Source organism: Pan paniscus, chromosome 21, assembly GCF_029289425.2.
Source record: "Pan paniscus chromosome 21, NHGRI_mPanPan1-v2.0_pri, whole genome shotgun sequence".
NCBI lineage: Eukaryota > Metazoa > Chordata > Mammalia > Primates > Hominidae > Pan > Pan paniscus.
The window spans coordinates 20,940,732-20,967,008 of record NC_073270.2 but is presented as its reverse complement, the minus strand read 5'-3'; the positions used below and the strand labels follow the sequence as shown (position 1 = coordinate 20,967,008).

Genomic DNA, 26,277 nt, shown 5'->3' with positions numbered 1-26,277 from the left:
CCAAGTTACCTATTTTTTCTTAAATGAGTTTTGGTAATCTGTGTTCCTAAAGGAGTTGGCCCATTTTTATCTAAATTGTTAGATTTATCGACATTGAGTTATCTGTAGTGTCCCCATATTAATCTTTTAATGCCTGTAGGATCTGTAAGTGATACCACCTCTTTCATTCCTGATACTGGCAATTTGTCTTTTTTCTTGGTCAGTTTGGCTGGAAGTATCAGTTTTATTCATCCTATCTGTGCCTTTTTAAATTGCCAAATCTCATGGCTTCTCTTTTACTTAAATAATTTCATTTCCCTGCATCTTTTGCCACTTTATGAGTCTTAATTTCTTCTGTATTCCTCTCCCTCTCTTCTAGTTTTCATTATTCATAGCTCATTTTCATCTTTCAAAGTTCTGCCATGGTCCTGTGCTTTTTCACTGTGCAATCTCCCCCTCAGCAAGACAATCTCCTTCATTTCATGATCTCCCCACTTACTGACCAACTGACAACTCACAAATGTGTATCTCAAACCTGGCTTCTCCCTCTGTTTCTATTTCCTACCTTCTCCTGTCCATTTAAATCTATTATTTCTACTTTCAGTTAATGAAAGCACCATTTCCTCTAAACTTGAAAACCCTGAATTACCATAAACTCCTCATCCCTCAACTCCTCCATCCAACTGGTAGCCAAGCGCTACTCTCTAACATGTCTCTCTGTATCTATGCACCTGACCTGATCCTTTCCCTGCCACGTAACCAAAAATAAAATTCTAAGCTCCCCCAAACCAATGGAATGGACTCCTCCTCTCAGCCAAGGGTGTTCTAACATAAACCTGAAATACCAGTTCAGCGCATGATGGGATTGGGTGGTCGGTCATGCCTCATTATACTTTCCCTTTGGAATTTAGGCACATTTGACCATGATTAACATGAAAACAGAGACCTTAAGAATGACAGAACAGACTCTTTGTAGGAATAAGATACAAACATGACAGCAGGGCAGGCCCTGAAATAAACTGAAGTTTTTTACCCCAAAATATATTTCTTTGACATACTTTGAAATGACCCTGCAAAACTGTCTCTTCGGAGAAAATTCTACATTCTGTGGTGAATCCCCTTCCTTTCCAGGCATTTTTCCTGATCCAAGAGAGAATTAACTAAGAGTCGGGCATATTTTTAAGTCTGATAAAAAAGATTTACAATCTATTCTCTCTGAAGCCTGCTACCTGGAGGCCTCATCTGCACAATAAGAACCTCTGTCTCCACAACCCCTATCTTAACCCAGACACTCCCTCATATTGATTCCAGGTCTTTAGATAAACCCTTTCAATCAACTGCCAATCAGAAAATCTTTGAATCCGCCTATGACCTGGAAGGCTCTTCCCTGCTTTGAGTTGTCCTGTCTTTCCAGACTGAACCAATGCACATCTTACATTTATTGATTTGTGTCTTATATCTCCCTAAAATGTATAAAACCAAGCTGTAGCCCACCACTTCAGGCACATGTTCTCAGGACCTCCTGGGGCTGTGTCAAAGCCCTGGTCACTTGTATTTGGCTCAGAATAAATCTCTTCAAACATTTTACAGTGTCTGACTCTTGCTGTCAACAACCTGGATCTCTGTGACCTGTCGCTGCTAGAATTCCAGCCTGTGTCATGATCTCCATGATCTTGGTTTCTATCTCTATCTGATTCCTATCTCTGTGGATGCTTTTCACCCATTTTGTATATCACAAAAGTGTAATCAGCAGTACTGTATATGCTTTTCTAAGTCTGCCTTCACTCAGCATAAACCTTCTGAGATTGATTCATGCTAGTATATGTAAATGGTTCATTCCACTGAATTGCTGAGTAGCATCCACTGTATGGATGTACCACAGTTTATAAGGGTAAACAACATTAACTGGTGGATGGACATTTAGAGGGGTTTTTTTGGGCGGAGGAGCAGTTGTAATGAAGCTGTCTTCATCTCTGTCTGTGCATCCCGCTTCTCAGCTACCAACATGACAGTTAACTGAAGATGAGTCTCTCCCCACCACTTAACTCTAAGCCCCTTTGTCATAAGAATATTTAATATTTCTTGGGCCCTTACATGTGGCAGGAAGTGTGCTAAGTGCTTGATGTTCATTAGCTCACAATCATCACAATCTTGTGCTGTAGACAATACGCTTACACCCACTGACAGAGGGAACTTACACCCCCGCAGAGGTCACGTTCCTTTTGTAAGTTAACCCACCTGGTGAGCAGGAGAGCCAAGATCAGAATCCAGATCTATCCGATGCCAGCATTACAAACTCTTAACAATGATGCCATACTACTGCTACATGCCTGGTAAATCATAGGCTCTTACTTTTATAAAGTTTTTAAAACTTTTAAAATACTTTTCTAAAGAAAGTCAGCATTCCTCAAACACAGCAATGGCTGATCCCAAAAGATACAATTTATTCTTCACTGATAAGCCAAACAACCACCTCTGTGAGATGATCTCATAATGCACTCTTATTTCCAAACAGCCACTCCACATTGCTCATGGTTTTGTGAGTCAGAACTCTGGCAGGGCTCAGCTGGGCATCCTCACTTGGGGTCTGTCATGTGGCTGCAATCAGATGTCAGCTGTGCTGTAGATATACGGGGCTCTCCTGGGCTGGGTGTCCACAATGGCTCATTCACACCACAGGCAGTGGAAGCTAACTGTCAGCGGGAGCCCAGCTGGGGCTGTCAACCACCCCTCCCCTTGCGAACATGTGGCTTCTCCAGACTTCTTACATATGGCTGGCTTCCTCCAGAGCAAGCATCCTGAGAGAGCCAGGCAGAAGCTTCCCAGCCTCACAAGTCCCAGAGCATCCCTTTGGCCACGGTCTACTGGTCAAAGCAGTCACAACCCACCCAGCTTCAGGAAGAGAGGACGGAGCGCCCAAGGCTTGAAGAGAGGAGTGGCAAAGTCACATCAAAGAGTAGCCTGCGGGGTGGAAGGTAGTGTGGCAGCCATCTTTGGAAAACACTGCCACAGCCATCTCCCTGAGACTGCTGGACTTGGGGCACCTGATGGTAGAGACCTTCAATTTGGAAAACCCCTCTTTGGGGTCAACAGCATCCTCATTCACTGAATGTCAGAAAATAGGTGGGTTTTACCGAGAAAACTGAATAGGCAGGTTCATTTTTAAGCTTGTTTTATTTGAAAGTTATCTTACTGGTGTGGGACCTAGGATTGTGTGTTTTCAGAAACCCCTAAGGAGTCAATGAATAATGTTATAGCCACATAGAACCAAATGAGTATCATCAGACAGTCCTGCAAATAATGTCATTAAGGGGAACTATAAAGATATCCAAATGAAGTAATGCTTATGGGTATTGCAAAAAAATTTTGATCTAAGCTATAGTCACTTAGCATTGGTAGTTTAAAGAGTCTTGGGAAGATGACTGTCCCAGTGAAGCTTAGGTCACACAAGGCATGACTCCAACTGTACCTGGCTTTGCGAACGTGCAGCTGAGGATAGTGGCTGTGCCTGTGACACATATGCACTGCAAAGTCTTCCTCATACGTCAGACATGGGATGTTCCCCACTTGGTCAAAAACAGTTATGAGAGTTGAGCCTAAATCACAGAGATAAAGAAACATGTCTTTATTTATCAAGAAATAAATTTGGGATGTCAGAACAAAATGTAGTTTCCATTCTAAATTGTGCTTTAATTGTTCTAATAAAATATGCACATGGTACATTGAGGACCTGGAGACCACTCTTATTTCTCATTCCCCAAAGCACCATTCTGGGAGTGAATTTTCAATGTTTGCTACCGGGGACCAGAGGTGGTTGGGCGGGCCTTACCTAGGCTCATGTAGGATGGCACGATGAGAAATATGAAGTGCAGCTCTGGCACTGCCTTATACACGGTTCTGGTGAGGAAAGAGAGGGTGGGGCAGTGTTACTAACAAAGCAATCCCATCAGCTGGCACTTGATGAAGACAAATGCTGTCGCTAAAAAGGTGAGGTGTTCCTAAATCCACATGGGCTCCTTTGCTCCCCACCTGCAATGGCAAGAACAGCCTCAAGGCAATTTCTTTTTCTTCTCTACTTTTCCTTGGGTTCTAAAGGGCCCCTTTTCGATCTGTCCCATGGAGGCAGAGAGAATAAAGGGTGCCATGTTCATATGGCACACCAGATTTCTGCTAATATTAACCTTTGACCTGGCATCTGGACGGTCTGGTGTGACATTACAAAGTGACTTGAAAGCTGTGACCACCACCCCCAAATGTCTGTGCAGGCTGTCATAGGCTGTCAGAGACACATCGCCATGACTCGGTAGCCCTGCTGGTCATTTTCCATGCATCCTATTATTCAGGATGCTTTGAAGTCTGTCATGTTAATAAACATTTCTAAAGATAAGATAAAGAAAAGCAGTTTTTAGAAATGTCCAAGCTTGCGACACTTAATTCTTCTCCTACTCCCCTCACCCTAAATCCATTTCTTTAAATTACCGTACTATCTGTTTGCCTCAAATGATAACAGCGTGCAGAATGGACAATAGATTCAAAGAACTATCTCCTTTCAGAAATATCATTGCTATTCAAAGTAAATATTTTAATATAGCCACAAATTACAAGCAAATTAAACACCCCAAAGAATTTCATGTCTTTTAAAAAATATTTCAAAACTATCCACACAGTCTCTTTCATGTTCACCACTGCACGTCCATATCCACTCACCGAAGAATCTCTTTGCAACAGCCAACAGAATACTCATCCACGGCCACAAAGAGGTGCATGAACAACGTATTCAGGGGCTGCAGAAGAAAAGAGAACACGGATTAAAGGCTGAGTCAGCATTCGGGCTAGGTCAGCACAGGGTGGAAGGAGGGTTTCGGGGCATCCACAGACACAGAACAGCCTGGCATTTAGGGTTGATATTTTACGTCTAAGTGATGCAACACCCAGGCGGCATTTGAGCTGTCTCACTGACTCCGTTTGCCGCCTTCTGTCCTCCTTACTCACAATTATTCAAGGAAACAGGGACTGTAAATGAGTCCAGAGCGCCCGCCCTTCCTCCTGCCCTCACGAATGAGCTGCGGCAGAGCCTGCAGGGCAGTGAAATCGATTATTAACTCAGTAGTCTTGTCCTCAGGGGTGTCTATGCCAAGTGAAAGACAATCACCCTTTTCCCGGCGCTCTTGAGTCAGCAGCTGCTGCTCTATTCATGTGACAGGAGGGAGAGATGCTCTTATGAATTTGAAAAATGGAAGGCAGATGCCACGTTCAGAATCCATTGGCTTGTTTTGTTCAACATTCCCAGAGTCAGAATCAAATATTACTCTTGGGATCCAAAAAACCTGGGAGCTGAAAACTCACAGTAGCAAGATTCTAGCAAGACTTTCCAGTTAAATCTTCCAAGTTTTAAAAGAGCTTTGTCTCCACCTTCTGAGACTTTTAAAGTGGCCTAAATAATGAGTAAATGGTTCAAACATCCACACATTGGTCCACTCAACTCGGTACCCCTGTGCTTATGAACAAATCTTCAAATTCTGGAAATAGTGCAGATGTAGACTGGCTGACTGGTGAGGGTGGTGCTGGTACCTATATCAGGACAGCACAGGTGCTGCCTAGGTTTCTTGTTTTTTGAATAATTTTCTGGACAGCTTTGTGGGACCAGTGGCACTTCTGTGTGCCTTGTCCCCACTTCTGTCGGATGGTGTGTGACTCAGAAGCACTCGGAAAGAATTGTACGGTGACTAAAAGCGCAAGAGGAAAACCATGTTTTGATTCATGAGCTTGAAAACTCCCAAAAGGCAAACAACACAAACCCCAAAAGTCCAGATAACGATGACGACGACATGATTTCAAATACTTGCTGTGTATTCACTCATTTAATCCCAAAATAATCTCACTCAGCATTTGCCTTACATCCTGAATAGGACTAGCCTCAGGAGCACATGGCTTATTACTTGCTTGATTTGTCTCCCAAATTCTCTCTTCCATCATAAATATTACAATGCAAGATTTATTCTTTAGCTTTAAGATAAAAATCATTACTTCAGCTGCAAATATCCCTAGGATAGGTACTGCATTAAGCCTTAAAGGCTCTATACTGGTTACATCCAGCAGAAAAGTAATGCAAGCCACAAATGTCATTTCAAATTTTCTAGTAGGCACATTAAAAAAGAATAAAGATAAACAGGTGAATTAATGTTTAATATTTAATTTAATATTTAACCTAATATATTCAAATTATATCATTTTAACAAGTAATCATAAAAATTATTAATGAGATATTTTACACTTTTTTTTTCTACGAAGTATTTGAAATCTGGCATATTTTATACTTATGGAACACCTCAATTCAGACTAGCTACATTTCAAGCGCTCGTTAGTTACGTAAGGCTGGTGGCTACCACATTGGACAGCCCAGCACTATACTGTCATAGAAGACAGCTTGAAAAGAAACAAAAGGGGCATGTGTTTATGAATAAGAGTGTTAATTTAAAATTTTCAGAAAGGTAAAATCATAACCCTAATGCAAATATAAAATAAACATCTATCAGAGGTTTATTCAACTTCAACAAATCAATTAATGAGGCAACCAGTGAGATGATAAAAATGATTCTTTGCACTTGAAGAGCTGGATACTTCAGGTGATTTACTAGGAAAAGGAAAGAATAAGATTGCTGGATTAGGCCGGGCACAGTGGCTCACACCTGTAATCCCAGCACTTTGGGAGGCCGAGGCAGGTGGATCACGAGGTCAGGAGATCGAGACCATCCTGGCTAACATAGTGAAACCCTGTCTCTACTAAAAATACAAAAAAATTAGCCAGGCGTGGTGGCAGGCGCCTGTAGTCCCAGCTACTTGGGAGGCTGAGGCAGGAGAATGGCATGAATCTGGGAGGCAGAGCTTGCAGTAAGCCGAGATCGTGCCACTGTACTCCAGCCTGGACGACAGAGTGAGACTCCATCTCAAAAAAACAAAGATTGCTAGATTAGATACCAAATAGGTCACATCCTGTAAGACAATAAACCATAACCTTTGAGGTTAGCTCTATCCAGACAGGAATTCTTTACATCCTAATGGACAAAAATCTACAAGCTAATCACCATTCCTACAGAATTGTAAAACAGGCTACTCAACCAAAGGTGCAAGCATTGGACTGAAATAATCATTTTGGTCTATTTCCAAGTTTGCGATAATTTTTCTGACAATAGTCCTTAGGTATACAGGGTGGCAGGGTAGGAGAGAGCACAAAAGATGAGGGGAAGGCACCATCTAGTGAAATAAATGCTGAATAGTATGCTTACGGGTGTGTGTATGTGTGCACATTCACACACATGTACGGGGGGTGAATTCACTCACACTCATTGGGCATTCCCTTTTCTTCTGACATCAGGGCTCTGGGGACATGCTGCAGAATTGCACCACAAGGCCAGGGTGCTGCCCAGAGTTGTAGCCTCTGGCACTCCACAAAAACTGGGGCCTGTCTCTGGCCTGGCTCTGGCAGGTTGCATGCAGAGAAAGCTCAGACTTGGCATCAGGTACCCAGGCCAGACTCCTGGGAACCAGTAACCTAGCTTCTGTTGGCCAACAAGTTGTCATGTGTCAGCAGCTAGAAGACATCAAATAAGCCAAGGTCCATGAGGGCACTTTGAAAATTATAGAATGTGACAGAAGTCTGAGGCTCTGCTGTCATGATTACAAGGGCAAGGGTGTAGATGGCAGATGCTCTCCTAACATATCAATGACCTTGGACACTGACGCCTGGAGAACAACGTGAGACCTGGAAGCACACGTTTGACACTTCCACTAATTCCTCCCCCGCCGTCATTAGTGGAGCATGATCCAGGCCTTGCCAGCGGCTAGCCAACTTGGCTACTCCCTGCCCTTTCCTATCCCCCCTGGCACTACTCTCAGCCCTCTTTTCCTCCCCACCAGCTCCCTTCACTTTTAACTGTCATGATGTCATATACTGCTCAGTAGAAAACTTGGAAAGACATAATCACAAACACAGGACTTCCCTTCAAGATTCAGGGTGTTCTAACAAGCACTGTATGTGATTTCTTACTGTGCATGGGATGTCACTGTCGAGCTCCCGGAACACTGACACCCAGTCATCCTGCTTGGCAACATTCCAGTTGGGGTAGTCCAGGAAGGTGGCCTGGGCCATGATCTCCTCCTTGTCATTGCAGAGGGTAACAGCAAGGTTGGCCTTTTCTCTGCAGAAATGATTAAAATTGCAAACATGAATAAGATTACAAAAAGTGAGGTGAGGACATGTCATTTTTTTCCCTCTGGCTACTGGAGCTCAGCAGCCACTGCATGAGGTCTGATAATCTTTGGAAAAGGTGAGAATGATATTGCAGCCACTTTGGGGTACATTGTTCAGGACAAGTGGTGCTGTCAACTAAACTTGTATTCAAAATGACATTTCATTAGAAAGGTATTACATTTGTGATATTGAGTATCTACTATCTTTCCCTTGGAGACTGACTAGGAAGATATTTGACTACACAGTTTCCCCTATCCTCTCCATGTTGCCAGTACCACTGTGTTTGGCCTAAACATCTACGGTTAGGGTGGCCAAGTGTCTCTCTTTGCCCAGGACTGGGAGTGCCCAAGATATAGGACTTTCATGGCATTAAAAAAATGAAAGTCCTGGGCAAACTAGGATGAATGGGTCACCTATGCACAGTGGTAAAGCTAACAGTCTAGCTCCATCTCAGTTACCATTCTCAAGCAATTCCTCCAAACTGTGAGTTCATGTCCCTGGGCTTACTGATTCATTCATATGGAATCTGGGCATCTGGAATATCATCTGACCCAGCTGCAGAAATGGGGACTCCCAGGGGTCTTGCTTAAGCTAAGGTAACCCAGTGAGTTAATAAAGCGAAGAGAGGAGAAGCAGGCCTTCCAGTCTTATTCTGGTGGTTGTCTCAGAGGGACTATCTTGACAATCCCTCCCAACTGCTACCCTGTCTTGTGGCCCATCAAGGCAGCAAGACTTAAAGGCACTTAAAGGCAGCATATAGTTTACCACCCCAAGAACCATTTGTGCATAAATTTAAATGCATTTTTTACTTTCTTAGTGAAATGAAATCTACTGGCATCTTAAGTTGGAGGAAGAAATAGTTAAACATTCACTCAAAACACAAAGAAGGCAGCAGTTACCCATGTTCCTTCTTGAGGAGAACAGGAAGAAGCAAGCATGTAACTGGAGGAAGAGGCGGAGAGGAGATGACAGGAGGACAGAAAGTGGCATGGGCTTTCCAGTTATGTTTTTATCACAGAAGGAAAACACTGTCAGTGCAGACAAGAATGAGAAAATCTAAGCAAGAGAAAAAATAAATAATTTGGAAAATCACTTTTAATCCCACCTTCCATAGATAACCAACCACTGTCAATACTTTGGTTTCTGTCTCTCCAGACTTATCTTTTTGTGAGGTAACTATACGTTGAAATGTACATCGTGTGTTTTTAAAACTAGAATCTGGCCAGGCACGGTGGCTCACACCTGTAATCCCACATTTTGGGAGGCCAAGGTGGACAGATTACTTGAGGCCAGGAGTTTGAGACAGCCTGGCCAACATGGTGAAAACCCATCTTGACTAAAAATACAAAAATTAGCCGGGTGTGGTGGTACATGCCTGTAATCCCAGCTACTCGGGAGGCTGAGGCAGAGAATCGCTTGAACCCAGCAGGCAGAGGCTGCAGTGAGCCGAGATCGCACCACTGCACTCCAGCCCGGACAACAGAGTGAGAATCCATCTCAAAACATAATAATAATAAATAATAATAAAATAAAAATGGAATCCCACAACCTATACTACTTGTAGCCTGCTTTTTCCCACTTGACAGTGTATCCTTTTACAAGAGCAGTTCACCAAACAGCAGTCTCTCACACACATGCGCTTCCTGTACTTTTTTCTTTACATCAATTTACTTTGGGCTTAAAATTTTAATAGGAAATATACATCACTACCATAAATGGAAAACCAGTATCTCTTGGTATAAATAGAAGGTAAAGGCCGGGCGCGGTGGCTCACACCTGTAATCCCAGCACTTTGGAAGGCCGAGGCAGGCGGATCACAAGGTCAAGAGTTCGAGACCATTCTGGCCAACATGGTGAAACCCTGTTTCTACTAAAAATACAAACATCAGCTGGGCGTGATGGCACATGCCTGTAGTTCCAGCTACTTGGGAGGCTGAGGCAGGAGAATGGCTTGAACCTGGGAGGCAGAGGTTGCAGCGAGCCGAGATGGCACCACTGCACTGCAGCCTGGCAACAAAGCAAGACTCCGTCTCAAAAGAAAAATAAGGAAGGTAACTATAAAGATGTAACATTTAAAACAAAAAATTTTTCCTGCATGTAGCAAGTGAAATCCTCCTGGGTACCACCGGATGTACGGGCCTCTTTGGGAAACATTGTGCTGGGGATATCAATCTCAGTGCCTGCAGCCACTGTTCCTTCTCAAAGGAAGTCACAGCAGCCACATATGATCACACTCCTCAGCCACAGGGGAATGAAGCAGGGCTGCTCCTGGTCCAGGGGCCCCATACGAGCACTGGCTATCAAGGGAAGGAGGCAGTAGACTGCCCCAGGTTCCTAGAATACAGTATCCACACAGGGCTCTTTAGCACAGGGATGCAGCCCCACAACTTCCCACTGAACCCTTCACTTCCGTCTACCTGTAAGTCATCTCCCTCCAGCTCTTGGTCTTCTGGGCTCCTCTGCCCCAGACTCCCAGAGTCATGACCTATGGTCTCAAGCTGAGAGTGCTCCCTCTAAACCAGATGAGAAAATGCACAAGACGCTGTACATGTCAGCTCTGACGATAGTGGTGATGGTAGGGAGGAGGAAGTGGGCAAGAATTTGGGACAGCGCAGCCACCATCCCCTCAGGGAAGCAAAGAACAATGTGTTCCTGGAATCCAATTCTAACGAAATGCATTTATCCATGGGAACCTCAGGATGCTGGTTGGGTCTTACAGTACAATTAGCACAATACTATATACCACGTAGACATTAAAGATTCAGTATGCTTTTGTGGGTTGGCCTGGGAAGCCAGCCATGAATTACTTTGTTTCAATGGGAAAATGCACTACAGTTTACAAATAGCTGACTATAAAAAGTAACTTTTATAGCATTATCCTTTTATGTATATAATTTTCACTTCTTATTACCCCTTAGTCACTAGGTCCCCCATAGCACAGATAAAAATCACCATGGGAACAAAGGGAAAGAAGAGGAGGAAAAGGTAGAGGGAGAAGGTAGGTATATACATATATAATAAATATATATAATAATATGAATATATATTATATATAAATAATGTGAATATATATTATATATAAAATAATATAAATATATAAAAATAATATATATATAATATAAATACATATATTATATATATATATATTTTGAGATGGAGTCTCGCTGTGTCACCCAGCCTGGAGTGCAGTGGCACGATCTCGGCTCACTGCAACCTCCCCATCCGGGGTTCAAGCGATTCTCCTGCCTCAGCCTCCCGAGTAGCTGCGACTACAGATGCCTGCCACAACGTCCAGCTAATTTTTGTATTTTTAGTAGAGACAAGGTTTCACCATGTTGGCCAGGATGGTCTCGATCTCTTTTACTTTTTTAAATTTTTTTATTTTTTGAGACGGAGTCTCGCTCTGTGGTCTCGATCTCTTGACCTCATGATCCACCCACCTCAACCTCCCAAACTGCTGGGATTGCAGGCGTGAGCTACCACACCCGCCTGAGAAGGCATATTTTTAAATGTTGGATTTTAAACTGTTCTTTGTAATAAGCCAAATCCAAACTGAAGGAGCCCTATTAACACACACACACACATACACACGTATGTCACACCAAATCAGAGCTCTTTTCATTAGAGCAATGCCTCATTTATTCAACTGCTTCAGGAAATTTTCCAAGTATAGCCAAAACTTATTTTCTTTTTTTTTTTAGAGTCAGATGTTATAAAACTTTTTATAATATTTTAATGTGGTATAATTTACAAGCAGTGAAATGATTTTGTGGGTATCATTTAACTAATTTTAGAAAATAAATACACCTTTGTATCACATCCGCCCCCTCCACACAGAAGTCAATGTTTACATCATCACAAAAAGTTTCCTAATTTATCACCCAGTAAACAACCCATAAAATAATGTGGACTTGTTACTATCAAATCATATTAGTTTTCCTGCTCTGGAACTTTATTTTTACTTTATTTTATTTTTTATTACACTTTAAGTTCTGGGATACATGTGCAGAACATACAGGTTTGTTACATATACACGTGCCATTGTGGTTTGCTGCACCCATCAACCCGTCATCTACATTAGGTATTTCTCCTAATGTTATCCCTCCCCTAGCCCCCACCCCGACAGGCCCTGGTGCGTGATGTTCCCCTCCCTGTGTCCATGTGTTCTCCTTGTTCAACTCCCACTTATGAGTGAGAACATGTGGTGTTTGGTTTTCTGTTCTTGTGATAGTTTGCTGAGAATGATGGTTTCCAGCATCATCCATGTCCCTGCAAAGCACATGAACTCATCCTTTTTTATGGCTGCACAGTATTCCATGGTGTATATGTGCCACATTTTCTTTATCCAGTCTATTACTGATGGACATTTGGGTTGGTTCCAAGTCTTTGGTATTGTGAATGGTGCTGCAGTAAGCATACGTGTGCATATGTCTTTATAGTAGAATGATTTATAATCCTTTGGGTATATACCCAGTAATGGGATTGCTGGGTCAAGTGGTATTTCTAGTCCTAGATCCTTGAGGAATCACCACACTGTCTTCCACAATGGTTGAACTAATTTACAGTCCCACCAACAGTGTAAAAGCATTCCTATTTCTCCACATCCTCTCCAGCATCTGTTGTTTCCTGACTTTTTAATGATCGCCATTCTGACTGACGTGAGATGGTATCTCATTGTGGTTTTGATTTGCATTTCTCTAATGACCAGTGATGATGAGCATTTTTTCATATGTCTGTTGGCTGCATACATGTCTTCTTTTGAGAAGTGTCTGTTTGCCCACTTTTTGATGGGGTTGTTTTTTTCTTGTAAATTTGTTTAAGTTCTTTGTACAAAAGATTTTCTAAGATTTCCATCATAGAGAAACAGCACTCGCTTTTTCTGCTTGATTTAACAACACCATCACCCAGAAACCTCAGAGTTTCCTCACATCCATTGCTCACAAACTGCAGCCTGGGCACAGTTCTGTCTCCCCGATCGCCACTGTGCTATTTGCACTGGACGCAGGTGATTCTTTCAGCCCTTTCCCCACTCATCGGCCATGCCCAATCTGCTAAAATTTAGCTGGATTTTTAGGTGAGATCAGTTTTATTCATTCCTCTATTTCTGTAACTGAACAGGCAGTCAATAAAATAAAACCAAACACACAGACCACAAAAGAACCACCTTTTTTTTTTTTTCAAAATGTCTATAAAATAAGTCATTAAGCCTTGCAGTTGACTTGGCCAGGGGACAGGAGTTGCCTAATATAAAAATGAAACACTGTGTGGGCTTAGTAGCAGCTGTTTTGGAAGCTTCGGGACATCAGTGAAAATTTAAATTTGCTTTTACTTCTGAAAATATGCTGGCTTCTAAGATAGGTTGCAACCTTTTCAGTTATAAAGATTCCATTTTAACTTTTTTTTTTTTTAAATGTTTGGGGTCTGAGCAAGGGGAAGGCTGGAATTACTGAGATAGGAAAAGTGTGGGAAGAGTGGATTGAATGCAGGTGAAGATCATGCTAGGTTCCAAGTGCCTACTAGGTTTCCAAGGGTTGGCATTCACCAGGAAGCTGGATAAATGAATTTGGAATCCAGAAGGTTCTGTCATCGATGTCAGCTTTTCACATTTATACCATAAATTCACCCAGAATTAATTTTTAAAAGTTTTCTACTACATGAGGTTGGTTATTATTTTCTTTCCCATGTGAATAACGAACTCTCCCAGCACCATTTATTGAGTGGCACATCCTTTCCTCACAAAGCCGTCATCAAATTTTCATATAGGTATGCGTCTGTTTCTGGGATCTCTATCCTGGTCCATCTGTCTTTTGTCAAAATTCCCTGCAAATTACCACACTGCCCTGATTATACCCACAATGAATCTTTAGTTGGCAAGCCTCTCCACCTTATTTTTCTTCCTTCAGATTACCCTGAACCTTTGCTTTCCCACACAAATTTAGACTCATTAAGCTTGACAAATAATCTTGTTAGGATTTTGACGGGGGTGGAGAGAAACTAACTTTATGATTTGAATCTTCCTGTCCAAAATGTGGTCTACCTCTTGGGAAATACCGTAGTCCCCCCACTTCTCCGTGGTTTCATGGCCCACAGCTTCATAGTTAATTGCGGTCAACGGCAGTTAGAAAATACTGAATGGAAAATTCCAGAAATAAACAATCTATAAATTTAAAACTGCATGCCATCCTGAGTAGCAAGATGAAATTACATGCCATCCCAGCCCGTCCTGCCCAGGAACTGTCCAGCAGATCCACACTGTAGATGCTGCTGCCCATGAGTCACTTAGTATTAGATCTGATAACTGCCTTCTGTTACCAGATCGACCGTCACTGCATCACAGTGCTTTGGTTCAAAGTGCAAGAGTAGTGATGCTGGTAATTCAGACATGCTGAAAAGAAGCCGTAAAAGGCTTCCTTTACACAAAAAGGTGAAAATTCTCAACTTGATGAGGAAAAAATAAATTGTATGCTGAGCTTGCTAAGATCTAGGGTCAGAAGAGATCTTTAATCTGTGAAATTGTGAAAATGGAAAAAGAAATCTGTGTTCTCCTGTCACACCTCAAACTACAAAAGTTATGGTCACAGTGCATAGCAAATGCTTAGTTAAGATGGAAAAGCCGTTATATTTGTGGGTGGAAGGCATGAACAAAAATGTGTTCTGACTGATAACAATCGGATGTGGTACCATCCTCAGTTTCAGACATCCACTGGGGGTCTTGGAATATATTCCCCTCAGATAAGGCGGGGTGGGGGGGTTACTCTATTTAGGCTTTCCTTAATGTCTTTCAATAGTTGACAATTTACCCCATAATGAGCTTAGAGTTATTTTGTCAGTTTTATACTAGGTACTTTATATTCTTTGGCATGGGTGTAAATAGAAAAATGTTTTCTGTTCATTGTTAGTATATAAAAATGCAATGGGTTTTTATTCAATGACTTCATAGCCAGCAATTTTGAACTTCTGTATTCATTCTAATTCATATTCCTTTCAATTTGCTAAGTAGAGAATATATCACCTGCAAAAAATGACAATTTTGTTTCTTCCTTTCAAATCCTAGTACATTTTATTGCTTTTTCTTTCCCTTACTGCAATAGCTAGGATCTCATGACAACAGGCATCCTCATTTATTATACAGGGATTCTTTTAATATTTTATCATTACATATAGTGTTTGTTAAAGGTTTGCATACATATGAGAGTCATCTTATATTCTTATTAGGTTAAGAATTATTACTAAGAATATTGCATTTTATCAAATGATTTTGTCTCTGTTTATTGAGATTATTAGATTTTCTCCTTTGTTAACGTGATGAATTAGACTAATCAATTTTCTAGTATTAAGCCAATCTTGAATACCATGATCAGTTAATCATAATCATATCTTTTTAGTTATTAGATTCCTTTCCAATTTTTTTTGAATTTTTACATCCATGTTCATGAGCAAGGCATGAACGTTAATTTCATTTCTCTTTCTATGTGAGATTGGCCGTTAACTTTCCTTTCTCGTACTGTCTTTGTCTTATTTTGATATGAACATTATGCTAGCCTCATAAAGTGAGCTAAAAAGTATTCTCTGTCTTTCTGCTTCCAAGAACTTGTATTTATTTGGGACATACCCAATCCCTGAATCTTTGGTAGGACTGCTTATAAAGGCAGTTGTGCTGACCATTTTATTGATGGGAGGATTTAAAACTAACGATTCAATTTAATGGGTTTCTATCATTTCTTAAGTTGATTTTAAGAAACTTTTCTGGGACCCCATATTTTCAAATTTATTGGCATGCAGTTTTTTTATACAGGTCCCCAATCCCTTTAAATCCATAAAGCCCTAAAAACTGGAAGCAGCAAAATTGGACTTGAAGTGACAGGAGGTTACTCTACAGTCTTGATCCCATATATAAAATATTCTTACATTTTTACCACAGATATCCTAACGTGTGTAATTATGGGAAATCTCTCCAGTCCTTGTGGGTGGAATTCAATAATATTTCATCAATGGAGGAAACTAATTTTTAAAATTCTGCTTTCTGAAACACAACTAGTCACGAGGGATTTAGTTAAAGGATTGTGGATCTATAATGCCCTTTTATTACCTGCTTAACCTCAGCAACATTTGTAATTATGTCCTTTTCACATTACTTTGAAAGTTTTTCTTTTTTTCCTGATTAATCTTGTCAGATTTTTTTTTCTTTAGGCTTTTTAAAGAACAAACTTTTGGCTTTGTTTATCCTCTACCAGATGCTTGTTTCCTGTTTCATTAATATGCGCTCTTGTCCTTTATTTCCTGTTTTCCTTGAGTTGATTCGACTGTTCTTGCTCTTAGAGGTAAACTCTGAACTTTATTTCAGGCCTTTCTTCTCTTCTGTTATAAGCATTTAAGGTAATAAGTTCCCTCTAAGACCTGCTATTTTGTTCAACTATTTCTGCATAACAGATTATCCCAAATTTAGTGGCTACTCTGTTTTATTTGCTCATGATTCTATGGGTGAGAAATTCAGACAGGGTACAGTAGGGGTATCTGTTGGGGCAAGAACCTCCAAGATGGTTTTTTTCCCTCATGTGTCTTGTGCCTCAGTGAGGGTGGCCCAAAGGGGCTGGGGTGTGCCTGGAAGAGTGACATGGGGCCTTCCTTCTTGCTGGAGGCTGGGCTCCTCAATTCTCCTCCATGCAGGCACACATTTCTCTCTTACGATATGGCCTCTCTGGGTGGTATGTCCAGTAGAGTAGCCAGACTTTTTACATGGTAGTGCAAGGCTCCCAAGATCACAAAACTGAAAGCTCCCAGCAAAGGCTCGAACTAGGGTGAGGCCAGAGGGACCCAGGGTTCAAAAATGGAAGGAGGTGTTCACTCTCAGGTTCATGCAGGGGCCCTAGCTGGGAGTGAGTACCCAGGATGCCCTGCGTGCCTCTCCTGGGCCAGCCCTGCTGCCAGGCCATCTTAACGCTTGGGCCTGGGACCAGGACAGCCCCACTTCCATTACATTCTATCAGGGGAATCACAGGCTCAACAAAGATAGAAAACATGGGGACTACAGCAGGGAGAATGACACAAAAAGGCATGGGGAACACAGGGAGGCGGGAGAGTCTCCAGTGCTCTACCTGTGATTTTCACTTTTATCTATTTTAGAACTGTGTCGTTAGAAGCATATAAGTTTAAAGCTGTCATAGCTCTCCCAACAACAGTTTTATCATTATATAGTGACCCTCTTTATCTGTAGGGAGCTTTTTGTCCTGAACTATACACTGTCTGCTGTTGATATAGCAATACTAGCCCTTATTTTGGGTGAGATTTTGGGTGGCATATCTTTTTTCCTGATACTTTGACTTTAAATATTTCTGTGACTTTATATATGAGGTATGTCTCACAAATAGAATATGACTGTTTTGTTTTCAGCCAATCTGCCATTCTTAATCTTTTAATGGAAGATTTTTGTCCAGATGCATTTATTATGATTGCTGATACAGTAAAATTTATTTTCTTATTCTGTAATTTTAATACATTCTATGCTTTTTGTTTCTTTTTTCCTCCTCCTGTCTTGTCCTCTTTTAGATTCAGGGTTCATTTTAAATTTCTCATTCCATTTTTCCCTCTATAGATCAGAAGTTATCATCTCTACACCTGTTCTTTTAATGATGATCTTAACCATGTTAATATATATTCCTAACAGTCTTTATTATCTGTTCCAGTTATCAACTGATGTGTAATAAACCACCCCAAACCTTAGTGGCTTTAAGTAACAATTATTATCTCTCATGGTTCTGTGGGCTGCCTGGGTTGAACTAAGCAGTTTTTGCACGGTATCTCAGGCTATCAAATGGCAGCAGTGGCTAAAGCCATCTGAAGACTCAGTGTCTAAGACGGCTTACTTGCATGGTTGGCAGCTGGTGGCAGTTGCTAGCGGGGAGCTCAGCAGAGGCTGTCAAATGAAGCACCCACAGGGAGACATGTGACTGGAGCTTTCATCAGTGTGGCACTGGGTTCTGAGAAGGAGCACTTCCGGAGACCCAGTGGAAGTTGCAAGACTTCTTATGACTTAGACTTGAAGTCAAATAGAGTCTCACTTCTGCTGCTTTCCATTGGTTGCATAAGGCGAGCCATGATTCTTTGTGAGAACAGACTACACAAAGGTGTAAGTGACAGGATGTGTGGCTCATTGGAGCCAGGGGAGCCTGTTTGCACACCACTTACCACACCCTCCATCTTAAATAAAACCTGAAGGATTCTTTCATTCTAATCATGCTCCTCCCAATTTATATAATGTTTTTGTCCTGAATCTTAGTTTTAACATATGGTTTATACCTCACAAATCAGTCATTATCAATATTATTGTTTTATGCAAGTCATACTTTTTCTTAGATTTACCTATATATTTTCCATATTTTTGTTGACATTCCTTCTTGTGTTTTGAGCTTTCCAGCTGAGGTATTCTCTGTTCCTCCAAGAACATATTCTGAGGAATTTCCTCCATTCAGAGTTTATTGGCAAATGACTTAGGTTTTTGTTTGTCAGAAAATGCATTTATTTTCTCCCAGGTCCCCTAGGAATTGTTTCACTGGGTGAAACAATGTCACAATTCTAAATTGATGTTATTTTTCTCTCCACTATTGAAGATATTCTACTATCTTCTGACTACTATTGTGGCTCCTAAGAAATCTATTAGTCTAATCTTTAGTTCTTTGCAGGTAACTTGGCTTTTTTTTTCCCCCTCTGTTATTTTTCAGATCTTTTTAACTGTAGTGTTTTGCTGTTTCATTATGATGGGTACAGTTGGGATTTCTGTGTATTTATCCCCTTTGGGATCCACTGAGTTTTCCAGATGTAAGAAGTAGTGCTTTCCAACAATTCTGAAAAACTCTCAGCCATTCTCTCTTCAAATATTACCCTTTGGCTTCCTATTATTTTCTTCTAAAAGTCTAACTAGACTAGGTCTCATGCTTCATTCATATTTTTTCTCTTTGTGTTGAGCTCTGGGTAATTTACTGGTATTGATCCTCCAGCTCATTACTTCTGTCTTCAACTGTGTCTATGAAGGATGTTTAATTCATCTACAGAGCTTTTAATTTCAATTACATTTTAAGTTCTAGATGGTCTATTTCACTTTTGTTTAAACATGATTATTCATTTTTATAATTTTTTATTTTTTATTTTATTTTATTTTTTAGATGGAGTCTCACTGTGTCACCCAGGCTGGAGTGCAGTGGTGCGATCTCGGCTCACTGCAACCTCCGCCTCCCAGGTTCAAGCGATTCTCCTGCCTCAGCCTCCTGAGTAGCTGGGACTACATGTGTGTGCCACCACTCCTGGCTAATTTTTTGTATTTTTGGTAGAGATGGGGTTTCGCCATATAGGCCAGGTTGGTCTCAAACTCCTGACCTCGGATGATCTGCCCACCTCAGCATCCCAGATTTTTTTTAGTCTTTAATCCTTTTTTTTTTTTTTTTTTTTTTTTGAGACAGAGTCTCTCTGTCACCAGGCTGGAGTGTGCAGTAGTGCAATCTTGGCTCATTGCAACCTCCGCCTCCTGGGTTCAAGCGATTCTCCTGCCTCAGCCTCCCGAGTAGTGGGACTACAGAGTGCGCGCTACCACATTCAGTCAATTTTTGTATTTTTAGTAGAGATGGGGTTTCACCTGTTGGCCAGGATGGTCTCAATCTCTTGACCTCGTGATCCTCCTGCCTCGGCCTCCCAAAGTGCTGGGATTACAGGCATGAGCCACTGTGTCCGGCCTTCTTTAATCATCTTTTTAAACCTACCTTTTTTATTTTAGACATAGTAAACACAGTTATTTTATATTCATTGTTTAATTTCATATCTGAAGTCTTTGGGAGTTGATTATCCTATATAATTTCTCTTGTTGATTCTAATGATACATGTTTCCTTGTGTGTTTATGATTTTTGACTGTGAGCTCATATTTCTTGCAACTTTATCTGGGGTTATTTGGAGTCTGAGCTGAAGCTGCATCCCTTCACACTTGATTTGCATTTATGTCAGCCAGTTTCCTGGACACACTACTGGCCTGTGACTATTTTTAATTAAATTCTTTACTTCAACATTTTTTGGACCACATAAATAATTAACATGGATCTCAAATCAGTGTGTGCTTATGAATTCTCAGAAGAGACTTTATCCCCCTCTATTCCATGCTAAGGCTGAGTGAGTCCTCACTGTCCATTTTTATTTAGTGGGTTTATATCTTGTTCATCCCTACAATGAACATCCCAATTTTATACAAAGGGGTCACATGCTTTCCTCCTTAGGTGGAGGGAGTAGTTATCTTCCATTCTTTGCAAAGCTGTCAAAACAGAAATATGAAGTTGCTATTAATAGAATGTGGCAAAAATCCTCAAGGACGAAGCTAGCATTGGTTCCTGTTTGTCTAATCAAGTTTCTGATTTCAATTTGATAATGTTCCCTACACAGTCCTTAGCTTTTGTGTGTATCAGTATTTTAGTTGTTTCCATCCAATGGACATCTTTAAGGTACTGAGTCCACCATAATGCCAAAAAATAAAATCATTTCTTTGGTATATCTATTTTTTAGGCATTTTATAACTATTGCCCTACTGCCCTCTAGTAAAATTGTGCCAATTTATATTACATTTATCAGGGGGGTAATTAGAAACTACAAACTTTAATGTCTTAGGCTGGCCTTAGCTTAAACATTTCAATTGTATTTGATATGAAGCTTTATGAAATCCAAAATACTAGGATATTTAATATTTTCAATAAAAATAATGCAGAACAGGGTCGAGCACAGTAGCTTATGCCTGTAATCCAAAGACTTTGGGAGGCCAAGGCAGGCAGATCACTTGAGGCCAGGAGTTCAAGACCAGCCTGGCCAACATGATGAAACCTAGTCTCTACTAAAAAACAAACAAACAAACAAAAACAGCTAAGCATGGTGGCATGCACCTGTAGTCCCAGCTACTCTGGAGGCTGAGGCAGGAGAATCTCTTGAACCCAGGAGGCGGAGATTGCAGTGAGCCGAGATCGCACCACTGCACTCCAGATCTGGGCAATAGAGCAAACCTCTGTCTCAAAAATAAATTAATTAAATAATGAAGAACAGATTCAAGGATATTTATATTTTGGCACCCACAGAAGGTCTATAAACAAACAAAACAGAGAGGAAAAAGATCTTTTAAGAAACAAATCTATGCATACTTTAAAGTTCAGAAGAACACTTTAACAGCAGCGGCTGTGAACAAATCCAGGTTTCCAACGTACTGTTTGACCCTGCTCCAGCCTCCCATTCTCATCTGTGAGATGGACATGATAGTGGCCACCTCAGAGAAGTATCAGAACAATAACATAATGTTGGCATAGCACAGAGCCTGACATAAACTAATTTCTCAAAATCTGGCAGCTAATATTATTAACTTGTTTTAAGTGACTCCACTAGTGAGTGAGGCAGCTGAGATTTGAACCAAGTTTGTTTGAATCCAAAGCCCATGAGAAACCTTTTTGATTTGCATATTATTATAGGAAATAGGAATTTGTTGTTCCCAGAGATTTCTTGCTACAATTTTTTCACTGTGCAGTAAGCTACCCATTTTCTCACAATAATCCTTTTCTGGCATGTCATAAAATTGATGAATCTTCTTTTTTTTTTTTTTTTTTTTTAATTGAGACAGGGGCCCGCTCTGTCATCCAGGCTGGAGTGCAGTGGCGTGTCTTGGCTCTCTGCAGCCTCTGCCTCCTGTGTTCAAGCGATTCTCATGCCTCAGCCTCCCGAGCAGCTGGGATTACAGGCATGCGCCACCACGCCCAGCTGATTATTGTATTTTTAGTAGAGATGAGGTTTTGCCATGTCGGCCAGGCTGGTCTTGAACTCCGGGCCTCAGGTGATCTGCCTGCCTTGGCCTCTCAAAGTGCTGAGATTACAGGTGTGAGCTACTGCACCCAACCAAAACTGATGAACATTCTTGAACTTAGTTATCTACTTACAGAAGATAGATGATATTTAGCTTCCCAAACAGCTTGCAGGTAAATTTTCTAATAAGGCTTTTGATACAATAAACATCCTGTGATTCTGTTCTTCGGCAATGAACAACTTCTACCTTTCCTCTTGGAGAAGTGAGTACTGACATTTTTTATCCTGTCCCCAAAAGAGAGAAAAAAGTCCACTATTTATCTGATATCATAAGCCAGTTTGGTTATAATACGCACAAAACTGAACACTAATTCAATTTCCATGTGGTCAGAGTGAACATGGTGTGAGAATACTGGTGTGACACGTTTTCCCCTGGGTGTAGTCTGTGACGACTGTCACTGCAAACCAGCTGACGTTCCTCCATAGGAGAATGAAGTTTCTGAGAACTGGCCTGTTTAGAAGTTTCTGCAACTATATTCTTTGTTTCCAACAAAGCTGCTTTAAAAAATTCTAACAATAGAATTGGAAAAACATTGAAAGGAATTATTTACGGATTCAGGGTCCTCTTATATTTAATCGGCCACGATGGCATGTGGTCAGGAGTTACTGGGGAAATACTGACAGCTGCTGCCTATGTTCTTAATAGAGTTCTCCAAACCGGAGCCCTGAAGGTCAGCAGTCTTGAGACATATTTTGAGACCAAAAAAGTTCTGTGGTTAAGTGTAGGAAATGCTCGCAATAGGCTTCCTGAAGGGCCACCAGGCCCATTAACATCTTTGAGAGGTTCCATAATAAAGCAACTTGTTTTCTTTGTATAACCCAGCCTTTCCCACACTCTTTGGGAACAGAATCTCTAATGACGGCAACAGTGGAGAACCTAACGTTCCAGAAGGACACTTTGGGAAATGCTGTTGACAAAAACAGTAGGTCACAAAATGATTTCAATTTCTCTCTCATTGTCTCAATTTCTGTAAGTCTCTCTTCTCTCTCTCCCTCCCTTCTTTCCTTCGTAGGGAAAGCCATTTTATTATATACTAGCCAGTGAGCTCAAAACAGGGAAAACAATGAAGGAGAAATTAATAATGTCTAGACTCCTATCAAAGCTAACCATAAATATTGTCATTCCTTGTTCTGGTTTTAAATTGAAAGCAAAATTGGAATGAGACATCTTGTTTGTGAAATATATCATAAACTAATGCTACAAGTATATAAAAATTCTGAATAAAATAAGAAAGTATAATTAATTAGATAACTGACTTTGGTAAAAAGAAAACAAGAAAAGAAGAAAGAAAGCGAGCAAGGGAAATTCTCCAACCAGGTGGCAATGATGTGAGCCGATCTGACACAGGTTTTGGGGATAGAATGCACCTCACTCCAAACAGAGAATTAAAAATTAAACCATGCATCTACCTGGGACTTTGGATGGGCCCCTCGGTAAGCGAGGGGGCTAGAAAAATTAAACTCACCAGCCCAAGAAAGTGACAAGCTTTCTCTACACAAAGCTCTAGGTAGAAAATAAAACAAAAATACTGCTGAGAAGTCCAAATTCGAGACTGAAGTGGGTATGGCATTCTAGTCCACACAATCTGTGTATTATGGGAGTCACCAAGAACTTTAGATGATAGACTCTGAAACAGACTACAAACTAAGTATGTTTATAATAAAGAAATATAGAAAGAGAAACAAAAGTCATGAGAAGAGAACAGGTCATTATTTAAAAAAGAACAGAAACTTAAAAAATGAAATATGTGGCTATTAAAATTTAAACTAAGAGGATGGGTTAAAAACAGAAGAATAAAGAAAATAAACTGGAAGATACTTATGAACAAATTATCTAGAAAGAAGCACATAGAAACAGAAAATAAAGAATTCAGTAAAGACACATGTAAGACAGAATGAAAAACATCTGTCTTATGGGAATTCCAAAAGGAATAAATGAAACATTTGAAAATAATGGCTAATTACTTTCAGCATGGATGAAAGACATGAACCTTCAGTTCAGAGCAAAAAATACAAATAAACTCCAAATATATAGTAAAACTACAAAACCCTAAAGACAAACAGAAAACTTTAAAGGAACCTGACAAAAGACAGACTGTCTATAAAAAATAATTAGACTGACAGAATATTTCTCATCAGCAACATTAGAAGCCAGTAGCACAGGGGTTAGCAAACTTCTGTAAAAGGCCAGAGAATAAATACATTAAGCTTTATGAGCCACATGTTGTCTACACAACTAGTCAACTCTGCCACTGTAGCACAGTAACAACCAGAGACAATATCGGCACAAATGAGCATGAATGTATTCCCACAAAATTTTACTTACATACACTGAAAGTTGACTTATGTATAATTTTCATGTGCCATGTAATTTTTAAAAAATGTTTAAAATGTAAACAACATATAAAGTTTAATGTAAAATGTGTGTGTGTGTATATATGTGTATGTATGTGTGTGTGTGTATATATATATATATATATCCCTAGCTCACTCACAGTCCATACAAAATAGTCAATGGGCTGAATTTAGTCTATGGCCCATAGTTTTCTAACTACTAGAATAGTGTTTTAAAAATATAAAAGGAAAAATAACCATTAACCTAGACTGATAAACCTAAACAATCACTTTAAAATGAAGATAAAATAAAGACAATTTCATACAAAGACTGAAAGAATTCAAAGAATCTTGTAGAAAGAACTAGGAGATGGTATATTCTGAGAAGAATAAAATCAGAAAGAAGTGGAATACAAGATTAAATGCTGGGAAATAAGAAGGTAAACATGAAGGTATATCTACAAAAGCATTGATGGCAAAAAGTAAGAAGGATAATACATTTTTCCTAAAAAACAAACAAACAAACAAAAAAACACAGAGATGAACTGAATTGCCAGACAACAGAAATGTGAGAGAGAAGGATGGTGATCAGAAGCAAAGTATTCTAGCATGTTTGTACGTTTGAGCAAAGGCAACAGATGATTAAACCAATGATTCATTTGGTAAATCAATTGTTTACAGTAACACATTTAAGGAAAATCACTTCAAAGAAACATCTTTTTAATATTTATTTTGTTAGGTGACTTTATGAAAGTGATATAAAATCTTCTCTATTTAAATTTTGAAAAGTGAGATAAAATATCTAAATAATATGGTTAATAAAGAGTTATGGCAAATATATTGATGTTGGTTATAACTGACTGCAGTTCTAGAAATCTGCATAAATCTTTTGTTGAAAGCAATATCTGCATTGGTAGACGTGATATTACTACATACATAAATATATATTTTCCCCAAACACCAAAAGAGTTTTGCAACTGTGGAAATTATCCTAACAAATGAGCTGCCAAGTCATGTCATTATACATTTGTCCAAACTCATAGAATGTACACCAAGAGTGAACCCTAATATAAACTATGAACTTTGGGTGACAATGATGTGTCAATGTAGGTTCAAGATTGTAACAAATGTACTGCTCTGGTAGAGGATATTTTTAAGAGTTGGAGGCTGTTAGAGGAGGGAAGAGGTACAATAATTGATAGCAGGAAGCTGTGGAGGGGGGAAATCTCTGTGTCTTCCACTTAATTTTGTTGTAAACCTAAAACTTCTCTAAAAATTTGTCTATTAAAAAAAATTCTCTTAAACTTTGCTTTTCAGTTTTTGAGGGCAGGTTAAGTATTACAACAGCTAACATCTACTGAGCATTTGTCTTTAATCCTAGTGAAACAGATGTTATTAGCCTTGTTTTATAGTTGAGGACATTGAGGCTAAGAAAATTTAACTAGAGTAATTAAGGCACACAGAATTTAAACATGTTTCTTATCACAAGACTGAGGTGTTTTCCAGTTATTCTATTTATATTTTTTCCTAATATCTGGCTTCAAAGTACCTTCTGTTATTTTTAATTCCAAGCCTTAGAGTTAATTATTTGGGCACCTTAGAATTAATTATTTGGGCACAACTGTCCAGAAACCAGAAACGAGGGGGCGTGGACCCAGAGACTACTAGAATGCAACGCTCGAGGCATTGCAGCCTAAAAGGGCGGCAGCTCGCCCCGTCGCATGCTGGGAATGGTAGTTTCCTCGCTCTCCCTTCTTCCCCCGCCCTCGAGCATCCAGATTGGAGCTTCGTTCCTACTCCCTTGCAGGGCGCCACGGCTCGACAGAGCCACTCGTCCTCGCCT

At 40.2% G+C, this 26,277-nt stretch overlaps 1 protein-coding gene across 13 annotated transcripts in view; it reads right to left on the bottom strand.

Annotated features, from left to right (window-relative positions):
- The window catches only part of CFAP61 (cilia and flagella associated protein 61), a 305,696-nt gene that overhangs the window by 279,200 nt on the left and 219 nt on the right, over positions 1-26,277 (bottom strand). For 6 of the 13 annotated variants that reach the window (XM_055104779.2, XM_055104780.2, XM_055104786.1 and 3 more), the window contains exons 2-6: positions 22,175-22,325; positions 8,027-8,177; positions 4,687-4,763; positions 3,809-3,876; positions 3,449-3,575 (exon numbers count right to left, since the gene is read on the bottom strand). In XM_055104779.2, coding sequence (XP_054960754.1) covers positions 3,449-3,575; positions 3,809-3,876; positions 4,687-4,763; positions 8,027-8,177; positions 22,175-22,317 — 566 coding nt within the window. In that variant the 5' untranslated portion in view covers positions 22,318-22,325. Of the gene's footprint in view, positions 1-3,448; positions 3,576-3,808; positions 3,877-4,686; positions 4,764-8,026; positions 8,178-22,174; positions 23,093-26,277 lie in introns of those variants that run through there. The other 7 variants (XM_034947208.3, XM_055104781.2, XM_055104785.2 and 4 more) reach the window with 2 other exon arrangements.